The sequence below is a fragment of the Marmota flaviventris genome, chromosome 2, assembly GCF_047511675.1.
Source record: "Marmota flaviventris isolate mMarFla1 chromosome 2, mMarFla1.hap1, whole genome shotgun sequence".
Classification (NCBI taxonomy): domain Eukaryota; kingdom Metazoa; phylum Chordata; class Mammalia; order Rodentia; family Sciuridae; genus Marmota; species Marmota flaviventris.
Genome location: NC_092499.1, coordinates 27,652,571 through 27,670,751, shown reverse-complemented (window position 1 = coordinate 27,670,751; position 18,181 = coordinate 27,652,571). Strand labels below are relative to the sequence as shown.

The window sequence follows — 18,181 nt, the reverse complement described above, 5'->3', positions numbered from 1 at the left end:
CCGGGTGGCGGCGCCTGCGCAGTGGCTCCGAGCGGGCGGTTGCTTGTTGGTTGTTGTAGTAACGGGGGAAGCAGCCGTCGGCGACTGCCGTGAGCCTGGCTGGGGAAGGAGGAGGAAGGTAGGCGCAGAGCGCGGTCCCCGCCTGCCTGCTCCGAGCCATGGGAAGATGAGACAGGTAAACGCCTGCGCTGGCTTGCTCCCCTTCCTTGGGAGGTGCGCTCCCAGGTCTGGGCGGGCGCCGTCCGCTGCACTTCCCCTGAGTCCGGAGCAAGCTGTTGGCTTCCGGGCGCGCCAGGCTGAATTGCTGCTGCAGAGTGTCCGCGCCTTCCCCGTGGGGAGCACCCGCGGACCTACCTGGGATTGGGATGAGCTGAGGGCAGACCCTTCATGGCAAGGACTCCCTTTCAGCCAGACTCCTTTCATTTCCGAGCGCGGAGTCTCTCCTAGTTCTGCAGGAGCCCGGCAAAGGTTGGCATGCCTTCCTCTCTTGGAGCTTTGGCTTGTTTTAACTGAATGGACTTCTCAACATTTTGGGAAAAGATTGGGGAATCCCTTTTGGAATCCCCTGAAGAGAGTCACTAAGGTTGTTAGATATTTCGCTTTTTTTTTTTTTTGCGAAAAATCTGTAGGAATCTTTATCCAGGTGGGTGTTTTTCGTCTTATTGACAATCTTACTGTTTATATAAATGCTTAGGAAAATAAAGTTTCAATGATAGAGTGGTGGTAATATAAAGAGGTCGTATAACTTACCATGGCAACTCTGGGGCAGGATATTAGATTCTATAGCCTGTTCTGCATACATTGAACCACAGTTGCTTTCCTGAATTCTTTTAGTAAGAGTCCAAATATTTTAGAAACATTGACACGAGATTATTATCTCTGAGTATTGAGATTATGGTCATTTAAACATTTTTATTTTCTTTGTAGTTTCTGTTCCTTCCTCTAAAAATCTTTTTAAGTTAGAAATGCAGTATTGGGAATTTCCTAATACTATTAGGAAATCTTAATACCTATTTAAGATTAAGATCAAAGTTCGTGATTTTTAGTGAGGAATAATTAAGGATATTTGGAAGGGCACTGAAAAATTTTCCCCACCTATTTATATGACCCTTGATTAGGAGGATTATATTCATAAATCTTTTAGTTCAGGTGAATTGTTTTTACTATAAATATGATAGCAGCTAGCCTGTGTGCTTGTCACAGTTTAAATAAATTCACAAGGGTCTGGAAACTTGAGTCTTAATTTTTATTTTTAACCTAGGTTGGATTTGTCTGGCAAGGAATCTGTTTTCCGGAACCAGCCGCCTACCTCAGATTGCCCTAAAAGTGAAGTGGATTTTCTGCTTTGGTATACCTTAGACTTAGTATATAAAAGACAAGGGAGAGAAATAAACTTAATTAAGTTCTACAACTACACAGAGCATAGACAGTATGTTTGAAAAAAATCTTGATTTTTGTGGCATATTTGAGGCACTGTGATAGAAGGTAGGATTCTGGAGGTTGGGCACTGTTTAGGAATATATTCCTTTTCATTATTTGGAAGATCACCAGCAAAATCAAGAAAGAGAAAGCTATATTATGTTTCAGATCACTTGATTTTCTTGCAGGAATCTGTGCCACCCAAATTGTCTGATCCAGTGAATCTGCAAGGAAAGGTCTCTGAGGCCCCTGTCTGCTGACTGCATGACAAACTCTAAAGGAAATGCCAGTTGTGATGGCCCGGGACCTGGAGGAAACAGCATCTTCCTCAGAGGATGAGGAGGTGGTAAGCCAAGAGTAAGTAACAGCAAGCCTGCTTTGACCCTTTACCTTTGGGGTGGAAAATAGTTTCTTTCACTCATATGTTCAACCCAGTATTCTTCTATTGCTATTGACTGGCTCTGGTTTTAGCTTTTATCCATAATCATGAGATGATCAAGATTTTATTAGTTCCCATCACATATCAGAAATGAGATAAGGCTTTGTTTCTGTGTTCATGAGTGAATATCAGCTCTAGATGTTGTAAAATGTAGGTAGTAGCTTTTGGTGCACTTTTGAGCAGAACATCCAATAAGGAGACTCAAATTTTTAGATATTTAATAAAAGTAGGTTTCCAAATTGTGATGTTGACTGTTTTGCTAGTTTTCTCAAAAGCCTTTCAATGATAGAGTGGCGGTAATATAAAGAGGTCATATAATTTACCATGGCAACTCTGGGGCAGGATATTAGATTCTATAGTCTGTTCTGCTTACATTGAACCACAATTGCTTTCCTGAATTCTTTTAGTAAGAGTCCAAATATCTTGATCGTTGGATCTTCATAATAAAAATGAATGATAGAAATAAGTGCAGCTGCTATAAATGATGATAAGGGCTTCGTTTCATCTGTTCTCATTTAATATGGAGATTAAAGTATGATATCTTATTTAATTAGAAGATATTCTACTTTATTAAACTTGGCCTTATAAATAGCAAGAAATTTCCTCAGGGACTTAGCTTTCCTGGATTTTGAAAAGCTTTGCTGCTTTGCCTCCTTTAATATTTGACACAGAATATAGAGACAGTTTGTCTTAAAGTTAAGATATCTTTTTTTTTTTTCCTTATGTACTCTGCATCCTTTTGGATATATGTATGCTGTGTAACCTGAAAAATAAGGATAGTATCTCCCAGGCTATTTTGTGTGGGTGTGGTTTGGATCGAATAGAATCATATGTGAGAAATTATTTGGTAAATTACATAAAGTACCATACAAATGTAAGACAAAATTCTAACTGGTTCATTGAATTTATGATAGACTTTTTATAGGGTAGAAGATTACATTACTTAATAGCATTTGAAGAAAACTATTGAAGCATTAATACAGTTTTGAGGAAAGACTTCTCCTCATTGTTAGGTCATAGAAAATAATAGGAATTTAACAATATATTTGGGTCATTCTCTTTCAGGATAATTAAATGGGTAATTCCCTCTGGTTACTTGGCCTTTTGTGCCATTTTTCTTTCAGAGTGTGGCCTTTTACTCCACAAAAAATTTAACTTCTGCAGTAAGCATCGGTCTTTCCATTTTTAAGATTGTTCCTTTACTTCATTACTGTCTTATTAGTGGGCTTAGAGGAAGGGCACAGACACTGCTAGTACTCCTCTGGTTTCCTGCCTATACTCCTAGTTGAGAAAGGCTAAGTTTCTTATAGAATTTACTGAAAATATAGATGTTATTTCTCTTTACCCCATCCAAATTTTTGGACCTTTTGCTTTTCTTTCTTTCAGACTTCTACTATTGAATTTTGACTTTTTTTCTTGTTCCATCAGCTTATTTTTGTTTATTGGACACTTGTATGTGAGCAATTTTATTCACAATAGGTTTACCTTGAGAAAGTTTTGAAACTTAGAAGGCCTTCAGTCGCATAATGATGTTGATTTGATCCAGAGATGTATGTCCTTAGACAACTGTAAGTAAGATCCACTCAGATCCCTAGGCTTTATGAAAGTATTAACGCCTTGTAGTCCTGGACTTTAGGGTTAGAAACCATCCTAGAAGTCCTTGTTTTACATAGCACTATTTCAAATAATAAATGTAAAGAGGCTATTCTGTATTTTGCTTGGGGATCCCAAATATATATTTATATGTAGAAGTAGAAATTTTCATATAAGAACTCAATATAAGGTTTCTCTAGTCACTGAAAAAATAGTAATCTTAATTTCTATCATGAAAAGTGATTTTAAATCAGTTAAAAGATGAACAATAAACAATTTCACAGTGACTGCTGCAGGGGTTCAGGAAGGAGAGAGTGGTCGTGGACTGGAGGAGCTGGTGGTGAAAGCTCTATGGAAGTGGTGACATTTGAGGTGGGCTGTGGTGTGGAAGCCTTGCTAGCAGGGGCAGTGGTACGAAGAGGTCACAGTCGCAGGAGTGCTAACCTGCTGTATATCTCTGTCTTTGAATTATGTAGGCTGGGTCCCAGGAGTGAATAGTGTATATTCCTCATGAAATAGCTTCTTAAAAACCAAAATGTGTGGGGGCATAGCAGCATATTCCTGTAATCCCAGAGGCTCAGGAGGCTGAGGCAGGAGAATCACAAGTTGAAGACCACCCTCAGTACTTAGTGAGGCCCTAAGCAATTTAGTGAGACCCTGTCTCAAAATATAAAATAATGGGGTGTGGCTCAGTGATCAAGTGCCCCTTGGTTTAATCTCTGGCATCTAAATAAATAAATAAAAACCAACTATTAGACTTTCAAGAAAATGAGCCATAGAACTGGTCTTCTTCAGTAATTAGTCTTGAAAATTCTTTGTCCTTTCATGTCTGAAAATGCATTTTCTTCATATTATCAGTTTCTGATGTGAATGAACCTGTGAGGTCCCAATGTTCAGTTTCCCAGTCATTTAAAATTTTACTTCCCATTAGTACTACCTGCTGGGAGCATGTTTTTAGTGACAATTTAACATCTGCCTTAAGTGTTTTTCAGTTGACCATGGTGAACTAATGATTTACTACTTTTACCTTTCCATAGGTTATAAATGAAATGATTTCTCTGTCAGGGATATGGCTTCCTACAGACTGTAAATCAGGGCGGTGGCTCTTTCCAGCTGTGTGTCTGTCTATTGTGTTGCTGATCCGGTCGGGCATTTTTAACTGTAGCAGCCATCCATTGTTTGTAAGTGCTAAGGCACAGTGGTGCCAGTTTGTAGCTAGTGCTAGATTGACAGGGAACTTTGGATAGTTTCCAAAGTTCTTTTGTCCAAGACTTCATAGTGCAGGCTGCCTATCTGCTCCCTCTATCCACTGACATGAAAATATGGTGGAAAAATTATAGAGATCATAGGAATCATCTGGTCTGAGCCCATATTTTACAGGTGTTTAAGTTAAAAATCGAGCAAACCACCAAAACTCATCCTTGCTAAAACAAACAAACAAATAAATAAATAAGGAAAGAAAGAAAGAAAGGATCCTATAAACACCATTTCTCACAGATAGGTACCATGACCAAGAACAAGAACAATTAGCAGGTTGGGGTTGTGGCTTAGAGTGCTTGCCTAGCACGAATGAGGCACTGGATTTAGTCCCTAGCACCACATAAAAGTAAAACAAAATAAAGTTACTGTGTCCATCTACAACTGAGAAAAACATTAAAAAACAATTAGCATTTACATTCCATTTCTAGAAAACAGAAAATGAACAAGGTATGGCATTCTTTGCTATCTTCACTAAAAAGCTGATGGCAGCTCAACCCAAGTCTACAGGCTGCTGAAACCTCTAAGATTAGTTGCCTGGTACCTGTGCATTCAGATTGGATTGGAAGGATGTGAGTTGGCCCTGAGATATGTGGTATGGCTCTTGTTAAGGGGTGTGGTCATGTGAGTTTTTTAGAGTGATTGTTGGCTAAATGAATCTTATTCCAAATAAGGAATTGATTCGTTTAAATTCCGGAAGAGTTGAGTTCAGGGTGCTCGATATGCTGAACTTCACTGAGATACGATTTTTCAGCAAAGGGTATAAAGAATAAGAGACCGGGGTTCAAAGACCTGTATACTTAAGCAGCTGTATGACCTTGGGCAAGTTACTGAACTTCTGAGACACTTTTTTCTAGTTCATCGTATGGACAAGAGGAGTAAGTGGGATGACATGAAAGTTCTTAGTTTCATTACTGGCCACTCAGTTCCTTTAATTTTTCCCCCTTCCTACTTTCCTACCCAAAGAATTTCTTAATCCATGAGTAAATATCATCTATCTAAGATGATTAAATTGAGGATAGGGAAAGAGAAAAAAGCCTTATGATTTTGTAGTAGAAGAATTATATATATATTCCCATTTACTGTATGTTTTTTTAAATATGATTTTAATTGAGATTCTTGTTTTAATTTAGGGTTTGTAGCCCAGAATCTTAGGATGGGACATCAAATTGGTTTAAAAAGGAATTATAGAGTATTAAAGGGGTATATAAATTACTGGGAATATATCAGTTTTTATTCTTTACACATGCAATGGATTACAGTAAGACTCAAGTTGTCCTAAATAAGACAGGGCATTCATATCTCGTATTTAGGCAAGATTTGCTTTTGCAGCTCTGACTATTACCCAGGATTTCATTTCTCTCCTCCTGTCAGTTAGGCTCCCCTGACTTCCTTCTTCACTGACAGCTCTGGGCTCTCCCCTCAGTATCACAAAATGACCATTGCAGTGCCAGACTTCTCATTCTTATTCTGCTCTTGGAAAGAGAGGCCATCACCTGTAGTTACTGTGGAAGAGAAAGGGTCAGGGACTGGGAACATGTCTCTTTCTCATGGGTTATAATTGGTTTATGTCCCCATCTTTGAACCAATCACTGTAACTGAACGATCGCATTCCTTCATTGGCTGAAACCAGTCAAGGTCCATCCCTTCTCAAGAGTCATTCTGAAAACCCTGGCTAAGAATTGAAGATGAGTGATTTTTCCACAGGATATTTGGGGTTCTTATTCTAGAAAGAAGGGGAAAGTTGCTAAGCATCAAACCATAGTAATTTGCTTAAAGTTAATTCAGATTTTGAGCTGAAAATTATTGAAGACTTTTGTTATGTTTGTAGGGATCATCCATGTATCATGTGGACTGGAGGCTGCAGGAGAATTCCAGTTTTGGTATTCCATGCTGAGGCCATTCTGACAAAGGACAACAATATTCGAGTAATTGGAGGTAGGTATAACCTCTCCCACAGAGGGCAGAGCTGGTCAACTTTCCTGACAACTTTGGAAAACATTAGTATGACGTATGGATAGAGACAAGGCCTTGGCCATGAGAAAAATCTATTAAGTTGTTACTTGAAGATTATTTAAAATTTTTTAAATTATATGTGCATGCATGTTTGTGTGTGTGTATATATATATTTAATTGTGATAAATTATGTGTGACAAAATTTACCATTTTAGGTTGCACATTTCATTGGCATTTAGTACATTCTCAATGTTGTGCACCATCACCACTGTCTGAGACATTATCCCAGAAGTAAGGTGTAGCTCAGTGGTAGAGGGCTTGCCTAGCATGAAAAAGCCCTGGGTGTAATCCCCCAGGTCTGCAAAAAAGAAAACAAAAAGAAAAAAGAAATTAAAGCCCACACCCATTAAGCAGTCACTTTCTATGCCACCAGCCCCCAGAAACTTCTAATCTACTTTTGGTCTCTATGGATTTGCCTACTCTAGATATTTCATAGAAATGGAATCATACAATTGTGCCTTCTGTGTGTGTGGGTTCTTTCACTTAGCATGTTGGCAGGGTTGGTCCATGTTGGAGCATGTATCAGTCCTTCATTTGTTTTTATGACTGGATAGTATTCCATTGAATGGATATACCAATTTCATTTATCCTTTTATCAAATGATATTTTTGGTGTTTCTATCTTTTGTCTGTGGTGAATAGTGCTGCTTTGAGGGTTTGTGGACAAGGTTTTGTTCAGGTACCTGTTTTCAATTCTTTTGAGTATGACTCGGGAATGAATTATTAGATAATTCTCTCTCTCTTTTTTTTTTGTGGTAGTTGGAGTCAAACCCAGGCGCACTCTACCATTCTGACCCCTTTATTAAGTTTTATTTTGAGACAGGGTCTCACTAAGTTGCTGGGGCTGGTCTTGAACTTGAATCCTCCTGCCTTAGCCTCCTGAGAAACTGGAATTACAGGTGTGAACCGCTGTGCCTCGCTTCTGTTGAACTTTAAGGAGCTGTCAAACTGTTTCCACAGCAGCTGCTTCATTTTACATTTTCACCAAAATGATAATGGCTTCCAATTTTGCTATATTCTCACTAATATTTATTGTTTTCTGTTTTATAGATTATAGTCATCTGGTGGGTATGAAGTGATATTATGGTTTTGATTTTCATTTCCCTAATGACTAATGACAGTGATCATCTTTTTGTGTGCTTTCATGTGCTTGGCCATTTGTATGCCTTCTTTGGAGAAATGTCTTATGTGCATGCATGTGGCTCTACCTCTGAGCCACAATCCTAACCCTAAGCTAAATAGTCTTTGATTTATTTTGAGTTAATTTTTTTAATATTGTGTTTTGTAAAAGTCCACCTTCATTCTTGTTCTGGCATGATTAGTTGAGGAAACCATCTTTCCCCATTGAATGGTTGTGGCACTGTCATCAAAAATTAATTTAGTTCGAGGGCGATGGAGCACACCTATAATCCCAGCAGCTTAGGAGGCTGAGACAGGAGGATCTCGAGTTAAACCAGCCTCAGCAATGGCGAGGTGCTTAGCAGTGAGACCCTATCTCTAAATAAAATACAAAATAGGGCTGGGGACGTAGCTCAGTGATTGAGTGCCCCTGAATTCAAGCCCCAATACCCTAAAATAAATAAATAAATAAATAAATTGACTGGGCTGGGGCTGTAGCTCGGTGGTAGAGTGCTTGCCTAGAATGTGTGAGGCAACTGGGTTTGATCCTCAGCACCACATGTAAATAAATAAATAAACAAAGGTATTGTGTCCATCTACAACTAAAAAATATATATTAAAAAATCAATTTACCATAGATTTATGGATGTATTTCTAGACTCTTTATATGCCATTGTTCTGTACATTTATCCTTATTCTGGTAGCATCCTGTGTGGGTACTAATACATTGTAGTAAGTTTTGAAGTAGGGAAGTGTAAGGCCTCTAATTTTTTTTTAATCTTTTTAAAATTATTTTTTATATATGATAGCGGAATGCATTACAATTCATATCACACATATAGAGCACAATTTTTCATACCTCTAGTTGTATACAAAGTATATTCACACCAATTCGTGTCTTCATTTATGTACTTTGGATAATGATGTCCATCACATTCCACCATCATTCCCCTGCCCCCTCCCTTCCCCTCCCACCCCTCTGCCCTGTGTAGAGTTCCTCTATTCCTCCCATGCTCCCCCCTTCCTATCCCACTATGAACCAGCCTCCTTATATCAGAGAAAACATTCGGCATTTGGTTTTTTGGGATTGGCTAACTTCACTTAGCATTATCTTCTCCAACTCCATCCATTTACCTGCAAATGCCATGATTTTTTCTCTTTTATTGCTCAGTAATATTCCATTGTGTATAAATGCCACATTTTTTTTTATTGAAGGGATCTAGGTTGCTTCCACAAAGGCCTCTAATATTGTTGTTCTTTTTTAAGATTGTTTAGGCCATTCAGGGTCCTTTGTAATTCTTTGCAATTTGTATAAGAATTTTAGGATCAGCTTTATCTCTGTAAAATTGGCCATTGGGAGGTTGATAGGGAGTGCACTGAAGTTTGTAAATCACTAAGCTGTGCTGTGAGTCCTGGGGTTAGTCTATTTTCACGGGTTATAACAGTATGGATAAGGACCATCATTTGGTGTAGTAGAGAGTCCATACTTGGGTTCTCAATGATTGACATTTACTAGCTATGAGTCTTTGGCAAGTCACTTAAACTCTTTTAATCAGTTTCATTATTAGTTAAATGGGATAACTTCTACCTTGCAGGCATTGTGAGGATCAAATGAGATTGTTTAATGTCAGGCACATGGTGGGCACTCAGAACTTGTGCCTCTCACTCTACTTGATGAACAGGATCTGCTCTACTTTTAAATGGCTTTAAGGTCTGCAGTTACCCCATGATAATCCAGGAGTTCAGAGAACTGTGAATCTGCTTTTGGGATTTGAATCCTCTTCCTCCCCAAGGGTCCTTGTGTTCTAATCCCCTCAGTAAGTTGCTAGGTTACCACTTAAAGGGACATGGCTCATTCCTGTTTTCTCTGAAGCCTGAGTAACTGAAGCTTGTGTTGAGAAGCTCCCTCTGAATGTAATTTGAGCCCAAATATCTAAGATGGGAAAAAAACAACAGAAGTTAATAATCCCTACAACACAGACCTCTTTTGGTCTCCTGTCACATAAAATAATCTATGTATCCTATGACAATAAGCAGAACCTTCTTTTTTAGAATACCTATCATTTATTGGAAAACACTATTCATAAATATTATCATCCTGCTATTCAAGCAATTACTATTTTCTATAATTTATAAATCTTTGCTTTTTTTTTCTTTACACATTCCCGTGATTAGGGGGAAAAAGACATGAAACTTTTCTCTATCTTTCCTAGTTCCTTGAGGTTTAATAATTTTCTTCATCTTTTATGAAAAGGCAATTTTGAATGACCTATTTGCTTATCTGAATTGTACACTTTTGGTCTTCAACTTTTTTCCCCTTTCTCTGTCTCTTAACCAGCTGACATGGTACATAGATTTGCTCAGATCTTAAGCCTGTAGTTAAATCCCTTGAGAAGTTATCTGGGGCATTAGTTACCTTCTGTTGATTTCATAGTGTTAGGTGCCAACTTCTTTTTTTCTGTTTATCTATTAAATATTTATTGAAATCACTGTTAATAATTTGGTATAGTATGCTTTCTCATGCTTTATTTGTGAACTGATCTAAGAAGATGACTCTTTTCTTACTATAAACTTTTTTCCTCCAAATTGTATGTACTTCAAACATGTAATTAAGATTGTGTTTTAGAGGCAACAGAGGTATTTTCAACTTAAAGTAAGCTTTTTGTAGAATGAAGCATCTTTTTATAATTTGTCTCTGTGTCTATTTAATAAGTTTGTACTTGTAGATAAGCAATAGAAGTATGATATAAGCTATGTATTATTAAATTTGAAAGTTGAAATTAATAATATATTATTTAACCCAATATATTCAAATATTATTCTTCCCATATTTACTTCAAATAAAAATCATTAATAAAGATATTTTATAGCTAGTATGTATTTTGCATTTTGGGTATATCTTAATTTGGTACAAAATTTTCATTGTAAATATTTGATTTATGTTGAGATTTCATAAAGATTTTAGTTGAAAAAGTAAATTCATTTAGTCAGGTTGTTTCAAAGATATTTTCTAATAACTGTTTTCTCTTTTTGTGCTGGGATTGGACCCAGGGTTTTGTGTATATTAATCATGTACTTTATCATTTTGCTCCAGTCCTTGTTTTCTACTGACTTAATTGAGTTTCAATTTTTAAATTTAAATTTTAATTAATTAAGTTTAAATAAAATAAAAAATTTCGGTCCTCTGTCAAACTGGTCACATTTCTATGCTCATTAACCTTATGTGGCTAATGACTACTGTATTGAGTAACATTGGTATGGACCTACTTTTCTGATACTAGGGCACAGCTACAGTATGTTGTCAATTTAAGAGGTTATAGTTTTATTCTAAAAGTCCAATATATCAGTTTTATCTTCATTCTGGTTTCCCGTGCTGTTTTTATCTAAACCCCTTAGGGACCTTGACTACTCCCTAGGTTCTTCTGTGCTGACAGTTGGATTATTGGTTTCTTATTTTTATTTGCTTTACTACAGTCAATCCGGGAACTTTCCGCAGGTCCTAGCACTCCAGGTTGCTTCCTAGGGCACATGTGAGTGGTTGGGGAAGAGGAATTCCATAGTCTCATGGTAGAACTGAAGTGGTGCTTGCTTGATCAGAGATCAGAAACAGGATCATTGGCAGTTTGCAGGTGATGAAGGAGACCATGTCCTGCCTTTTGTTTTTATGTGGAATAAGGTGATTCTTCGTTGGGCAGTTGGGCAGGTTTGGTTTGCACTTGTAATTCTTCAGTTGACTCTTGCCATGATAGAGAAAGTTAATGTGTATTTTCAGGGTTCTCTAGAGACATAGAAACAATAGAACATGATGAGGGAGGGAGAGGAAGGAGAAGGTATTTAATATGTATATTGGCACATACAATTATGGAAACTGATGATGCAGTTTGAAGGCCTGAGTGGTAAAGAACCAGTCGCATAGATCCCAGTATGAGTCTGAGGCCTGGGAACAAGGAGTGCCAAGGGCAGGGAAGATCTCTGTCTCAGCTCAGGCAGACCTGGAGCAGAGCAAATTGAACCATCTTCATGTTCTGTTCATGCCCTCAGTGAATTGGATGATGCCCATGCACACTTGGGAGGGTAGTCTTCTTTGCTCAGCAAATTGAAATGCTAATCTCTTCTGAAGATACCCTCACAGACAATCCTAGAAATAATGTTTAGGCATAAACAGTCAGGATGACATTTAAAACAGGGCTCAGTCAAGATGACATATAAAATTAGCTGTCATACCGAGGTTGCCAGGTTTTTCAAGAAAAGCTCAAAAATCTAGATTTTATATGAATTCTTCCAATTTTCAAAGGTTATCAACTAATTACTAATTCAGTTTTATTTAAAACCACATTGAGCAATAATCAGACCTATATGCAGTCCTGGTCTCTTTCTTAGGTCACCATTTTATAACCTCTGGTCTAAGATATATTACTAACTAGCACTGGACACAGAGGGCTATTGATGTAGAACATGTCTCATTCCATCCTTTCTTCTTGCACTCTCCTTTTGGAATATGTTCATCTTCTCTGAGCTGGGTTATGGTGAGGTGGTAGGGGTTGATTAGGTGGTTGGTTACTGCATAGTGCTTACTCACTGTGAGAATCAGGTCTGCCACTGAGTACGGTGGAGATTGCAATTTTCTTCTATATTGGGATAAATAGGTGAAAGAATATTAATGGCTTTTAATTTTTTATTTGCTACATAATACTATGCATGACACTATATGTCAATAGCTATTTTATATATAAAATAATTTTACTATGTAGCAATAATGTTCTGAAACTTTACATTTATCCTATGAAATAAATAGTATTAATTCCTTTTTACAGGGGAGGAAATTAAATGTAGAAAAATTAAGTAACTTGTCTAATATTACAGGCAGGAAGTTGTAGAACCAGGATTTGAACCCTGGCACTTTGGCTATAGAAGCATACACTTTCTCTTGTTATTCCCACTTCTCTCCCAGTCCTCAGGTAGCCACCCTTTTTTCCCTACACCCTTATCTTCCCCACAGCCAGGCACTGAGGCAGAGGCTGCAGAATACACATAGACTCGGGGTACTCCTAGCTTCCAGCAGGAATTGCATAGTTGATGATGCTTTGGCTTTTGCATGTGCCAAAATGGAGATGTTAGTAATAACCATTTTAATGAAAAGATCCAATTTTCTTTCATTCTTCTAAACATTTTATTTAGAAAAATTGCAAATCTTCAGACAAGCAGGTTCACCAATTATGAACAGTTTACCATGCTAGCAAAATGAACCATTTAAGCTGGCCACAGTGGTGCACGCCTGTAATCCCAGTGGCTCTGGAGGCTGAGGCTGGAGGATCGCAAGTTCAAAGCCAGCCTCAGCAATTTAGTGAAGCCTTATGCAACTTAGTGAGATCCTGTCTCTAAAATAAAATACAAAAATGGGCTGGGGATGTGCCTCAATGGTTAAGAGCACTGGGGTACCAAAACAAAAGAATGTTTGAGAATTAGTTCAGCTACTCCCGGGCCTTAAATGTTCCTCAGTAGGTATCTCCTGAGAATAAGGGCATCTCCATAGAACAAGAGTAATCTGTCCTTGGTAAACTACCATTCTTTAAACTACAGTCCCTGTGCACATTCACATTGCTTCAATTTTATCCTTTGTAACCTTTGTTTTGTTTTTCTGTCTAGGATCTAATCAGAGATTACATTTAATTGTCTTTTTTTTAGGTCTACTTTAATCTACAGCCGTTTTCCAGACCTTTTCTGTATGAGTTTCATGAAATTGACCTTTTAAAATATTCCTGGCTAGGTATTTTATAGATAAATCCTTAAATTGGATTGTTATCCTTTTCTGACTGTTGCCATATGTTTAAGTTCAGATTTTTAAAAAATATTTTTAATTTTTTTATTTTTTTTTTAGTTTTAGGTGGACACAATATCTTTATTTTTATGTGGTGCTGAGAATCGAACCCAGTGCCTCATGCATGCCAGGCGAGCGCATTACCACTTGAGCCACATCCCCAGCCCCTAGGTTCAGATTTTTAAACATATATAGGAATATCACTTAGTGAAGTTGTATCCTTCTCAGTGTGTCACTGTTAGAAGCATGTGATGTTATTCTTTTGCATCATTGGTGAAGGCAGATTTGAGCCTTTGGTTAAGATAGTGTTTTGAGATTGCTTTGTCATAAAGGTGTGTTGTCTGTTAGGGCATCCTCTGTAGTGATATTTTCAGATGTGTGTGTCTTCAATTCCCCAATAGTCTCTCACCTATTGGAATCCACCGATTCTTGTTTGAATCTTTTAGGGGTTTTGTCAAGTGGTGATTTTCCATTTTGATCTTTCTTTCTCAATTTATTAGCTTGATTTTTGGTGAACAAGAGCTTTCCCTTCTGGGGTTGGCAGAATAATAGTCCTTCAAAGATGTCCACCTCCTAATTCCTAGAATCTGTGAATATGATAACTTTATTTGGCACAGGGCAATTGAGGTTGTAGAAGGAATTAAGATTCTTAATCAGATGATCCTTAAATAAGGAGATTATTCAAGAGGGCCCTATGTAATCTCAAGAGTTCTTTAAAGTGGAAGAGAGAAGCTGGAGAGTCAGAGAGATGTGATGTGAGAAGGATTAGTCCTGCCATTGCCGTATTTGAAGATGCAGAAAGAGAGCCTGAAAATGAAATTATCTAGGGAAGATCTGTGCAGTACTCTCTTGTCTAATGGAGTGAATCCATGCACAGGGGACCTGTAAGCTTGTTTAGAATGTTATAACAGAAAATACGCTGCCAGCTTGGACTGAAAGATGAGATGAAAGAATGGTTAAGGATGAAGTGAAAGAAGGCTGTTGGGCCACCACATTCTATAGACAAGAAACCAGATGACAAAATTATTTAGCTGCAAAAATGTGCTAACTTTTATGGAAAAGGAAAGATAAATCCAAGGATGGATCCTTAACTTCAGAGGATAGACCTGTGAATCATGAGCATTATTCTGAGGTCTTCAAATCTAATGATGCTTGCCTCGCTTGATTTTTAAATTATTGAGAACTGTGACTCCTTTTTTTTCCATTCACTTTTCTACCCCTCCCCTTGGTGTTTTTATGGTACTGGGAATTGAACCTAGGGGTGCTATGTCCCCAGCCCTTTTTATTTTTATTTATTGTTTTTAATTTGTTGTTGTTGTTGTTCAGGTACTAGGGATTAAACCTAGGGATTCCTTACCAGTGAGTTACCTTCCCCCATCCTTTTTATTTTTTATTTTGAGATAGGGTCTCATTGAGTTGCCCAGGCTGACCTTGAACTTGGGAAACTCCTGCCTTAGCCTGTGTAATAGCCAAGATTATAGATGTGCACCATTGTGCTCAGTAATTTCCTCCTGTTTTGAACAAGAATATCTAGAGCTGGTTTTCTGTGCTGTACTTCCATTGTATTTGGGTGCAAATACCTTGTTCCTATTTTTCAGGTCCACAGATGGAGAGCAATTCTGCCCCAGGTTGAATGATACCCAGAGTCCCAGCTTTACTTATTTAGGTGATGAAATTTGGAAATTTTGAGGCGATAAATTTAGATGAGATTTTAAACTTTGAGTTGATAGGGATGTTAGGATAGGGTGAATGTCTTTTGCACGTGAGAAAGGTGTGAATCTTTGGGGGCCAGGGGTAGACCCTGGATTCTCCCCCACTCAGTATGTCCATGTCCTAATCTCTGAAACCTGTCAACTATTACCTTATTTGGCAAAGGAGAATTAAAGTTGCTAACCAGATGACCTTAAGATAAGGAGATTATCTTGAATTGTCTAAGTAGGCCCAACACAATGATAAGTGTTCTTCACCAGGGAAGAAAGAAGTAGAAGTAGAAGAGGTGATTGATGCGACATGAGAAAGACCAAACCTGAAATTGTTGCCTTGAAAGTGGAAGAGGAGACCATAAGCTACAAATGAGGGAATGGGGTGGCCACTAGAAGCTGGAAAAGGGAGGGAAACAAATGGTGCCCCGAGCCTGCAGGAGGGAACATAGATGTCTGTTTCTTTAGTGTGAGCCTGGGAAAATCTGTGTTAGACTTTTGACCTCCAGGGCTATGAAATGATGCGTTTCTGTTTAAACTGCCAAGTGTGGCAATTTTTATAGCAGCAAAAGAAAGCCATTGTGCCTTCTCACTTTCTTATAAGTGATTCAAAAGAAATCAGTTGTGTTGAAATATAGTAATGAAAATATTTTTAAAAATTGTGGTATGCATGTATTTTGAAAAATCAGTGCATTGAATAACACATCTAGTGGAATTAACTTGGGTGATTCATAAATACTGTGAGAGAATGAGTGATATTTTGAGCTAACTGTAACAACTGTGAAGCAGTTTTAGAATGCCTGACATCTGTTGGGGGTAGGCTCACAGATGCTGTCAGTACTATGTGCTTTGCTGTCCATTTTCCTCATTGAAGGCATTGCTAAATTTCAACCAGAAACTGGCAAAAATAAAGATGGACATTTCACCTCTTATCCAATTAGTGAACCCCAAAGAGTCTCAGGGTAAGGACCTTTGATCCCAGATACTTTCAACTTTTAGTAGTACTATTAAGAGTAGGAGTATAATGTTAATGAGTATATTTAAGCAAGCCGTCATGTTACAGTTCATTTTATTTTTACAGTTGATATTCAGTTTTCTGAACTTGATTCTTGATTCTGTTTTTCTTTAGAACGCTATCATTTGTCTTATAAGATTGTGCGAACAGACAGTCGCTTGGTACGCAGCATTCTGACAGCCCATGGATTTCATGAAGTAAGCTCAATTTTACTATCTCACTTGGTCTGCTTAAAAGCTGAAAATCCTAGCCATCTAACCGTATCATTTACCAGAGCTAGCTCTGAAAAGTACTTGGTTCTCATGCTTAGTGATGATGGCAGAATTGGATAGAATTGCTGAGTGGTTTTATCAGTTTCTTCTTATAATACATGGAAAGCATTTTCACAGGATTTTTTTTTTTTTAATGTTCTTAGGCTTCAACTAGAGGCAGAGCTGCCCATAAAGGAATTGTCTGTTACCCAGTTAAGGTTCTTTGATTGCAAGCAACAGAAACAGACTCAGTTTAACCAAAAGGGATTTATAGGAAAGGTATGCAGAGGGTGGCTGGTGGAATCAGAGGAAAAGCCCAAAGTCAAGTCTTTGGAAAGAGGGAGACCAGGACAGCCTTGGAGATCTAGGGTCAGGAATCTCTATTTCCTCAAGGAATGGCCATAGAAGTTACTGGACTTCAGTCTGGCTTGGTACACAAATCCACTAACTTGGGGAGAGGGTTTGTGGGGGATTGGCAGGTCCTTTGAAACATAAGTCGTTCCTCCAAAGAAACATGGGAAATTGGGATGTTGTTATCAAAAAGGATAGGTAAAAATGCTCAAGAGACTTCCACTCTAGATACTTTGAGAATAATGATGGAAGTCTGATTGCTAGCTCCTTATAGAATAAGGAGATAACTCAGATTGAGATCTCTCCTTATTCTATAAAGAGGAGATATTTTGGGGGACATTGTCATATCCATTTATATTCTGTATTGTTGCTCTTTTATCACCAGTGTTATCATGGTCCTATTACATAATAGGTATGGAGTTCTTAATTATTTAATGAAGGGTCATAGGAATTTTAATGAATGAATAAATGAATGGTCTAAGTTGGTTGACTATTGTAAGGTTTTAGTTTTGATCAGCATGTATCTGTAATGGCATAAGGAAAGTCTGAGGAAGGAGTTTTGGGGTTGGGTCCTGATCTCAGACTTTGATATGCCAGAGGATATGAGATAGTATCAAGTTCTATACAGGAGATTAATTTATTCTATTTTGTGCATCTAGGATTTCCCCAATTTTCTCATTCTTTAAACATGATTATCTTGTGTTTTGTGACAATCTTTTCTTACAGTGCTCACATACTAATTGGGTTACCTTGTGAGTTCTCTTTAGATGAAAATCAATATGACTTTCCTACTATTGCTTTTCCTGGAAAGGATTTTTTTTTTTTTTCTTTCCATGTTTCTGTCTGCCCACAGGTTCACCCAAGCAGCACTGACTATAACTTGATGTGGACAGGATCCCACCTGAAGCCCTTCTTACTTCGCACCCTCTCTGAAGCACAAAAGGTTAATCACTTTCCCAGGTAATGCTCCTGTAGCTGCTTTGTTGCATTTAGAGGTAGTTAACATTGGAACACGTGGCTGGCAGAGATAGTTACATTCTTTAAAAAAAAAAGAAAGAAAGAAACTGGCCAGGCATGGTCATGTGTGCCTGTAATTCCAGTGACTTGGGAGGCTGAAGCAGGAGGATCACAAGTTTGAGTCCAGCCCCAGCCAACTTAGTAAGGCCCTAAGTAACTTTGTGAGATCCTGTCTCAAAAAATAAAA

The 18,181-nt window shown here is 37.9% G+C and overlaps 1 protein-coding gene across 8 annotated transcripts in view; it reads left to right on the top strand.

Annotated features, from left to right (window-relative positions):
• The first annotated feature begins 38 nt into the window (after positions 1 to 38).
• Ttll5 (tubulin tyrosine ligase like 5) overlaps positions 39 to 18,181 on the top strand; it is a 261,390-nt gene continuing 243,247 nt past the window's right edge. For all 8 annotated transcript variants that reach the window (XM_071607650.1, XM_071607651.1, XM_071607649.1 and 5 more), the window contains exons 1-5: positions 39 to 175; positions 1,608 to 1,776; positions 6,540 to 6,646; positions 16,490 to 16,572; positions 17,831 to 17,937. In XM_071607650.1, coding sequence (XP_071463751.1) covers positions 1,703 to 1,776; positions 6,540 to 6,646; positions 16,490 to 16,572; positions 17,831 to 17,937 — 371 coding nt within the window. In that variant the 5' untranslated portion in view covers positions 39 to 175; positions 1,608 to 1,702. The remainder of the gene's footprint in view (positions 176 to 1,607; positions 1,777 to 6,539; positions 6,647 to 16,489; positions 16,573 to 17,830; positions 17,938 to 18,181) is intronic.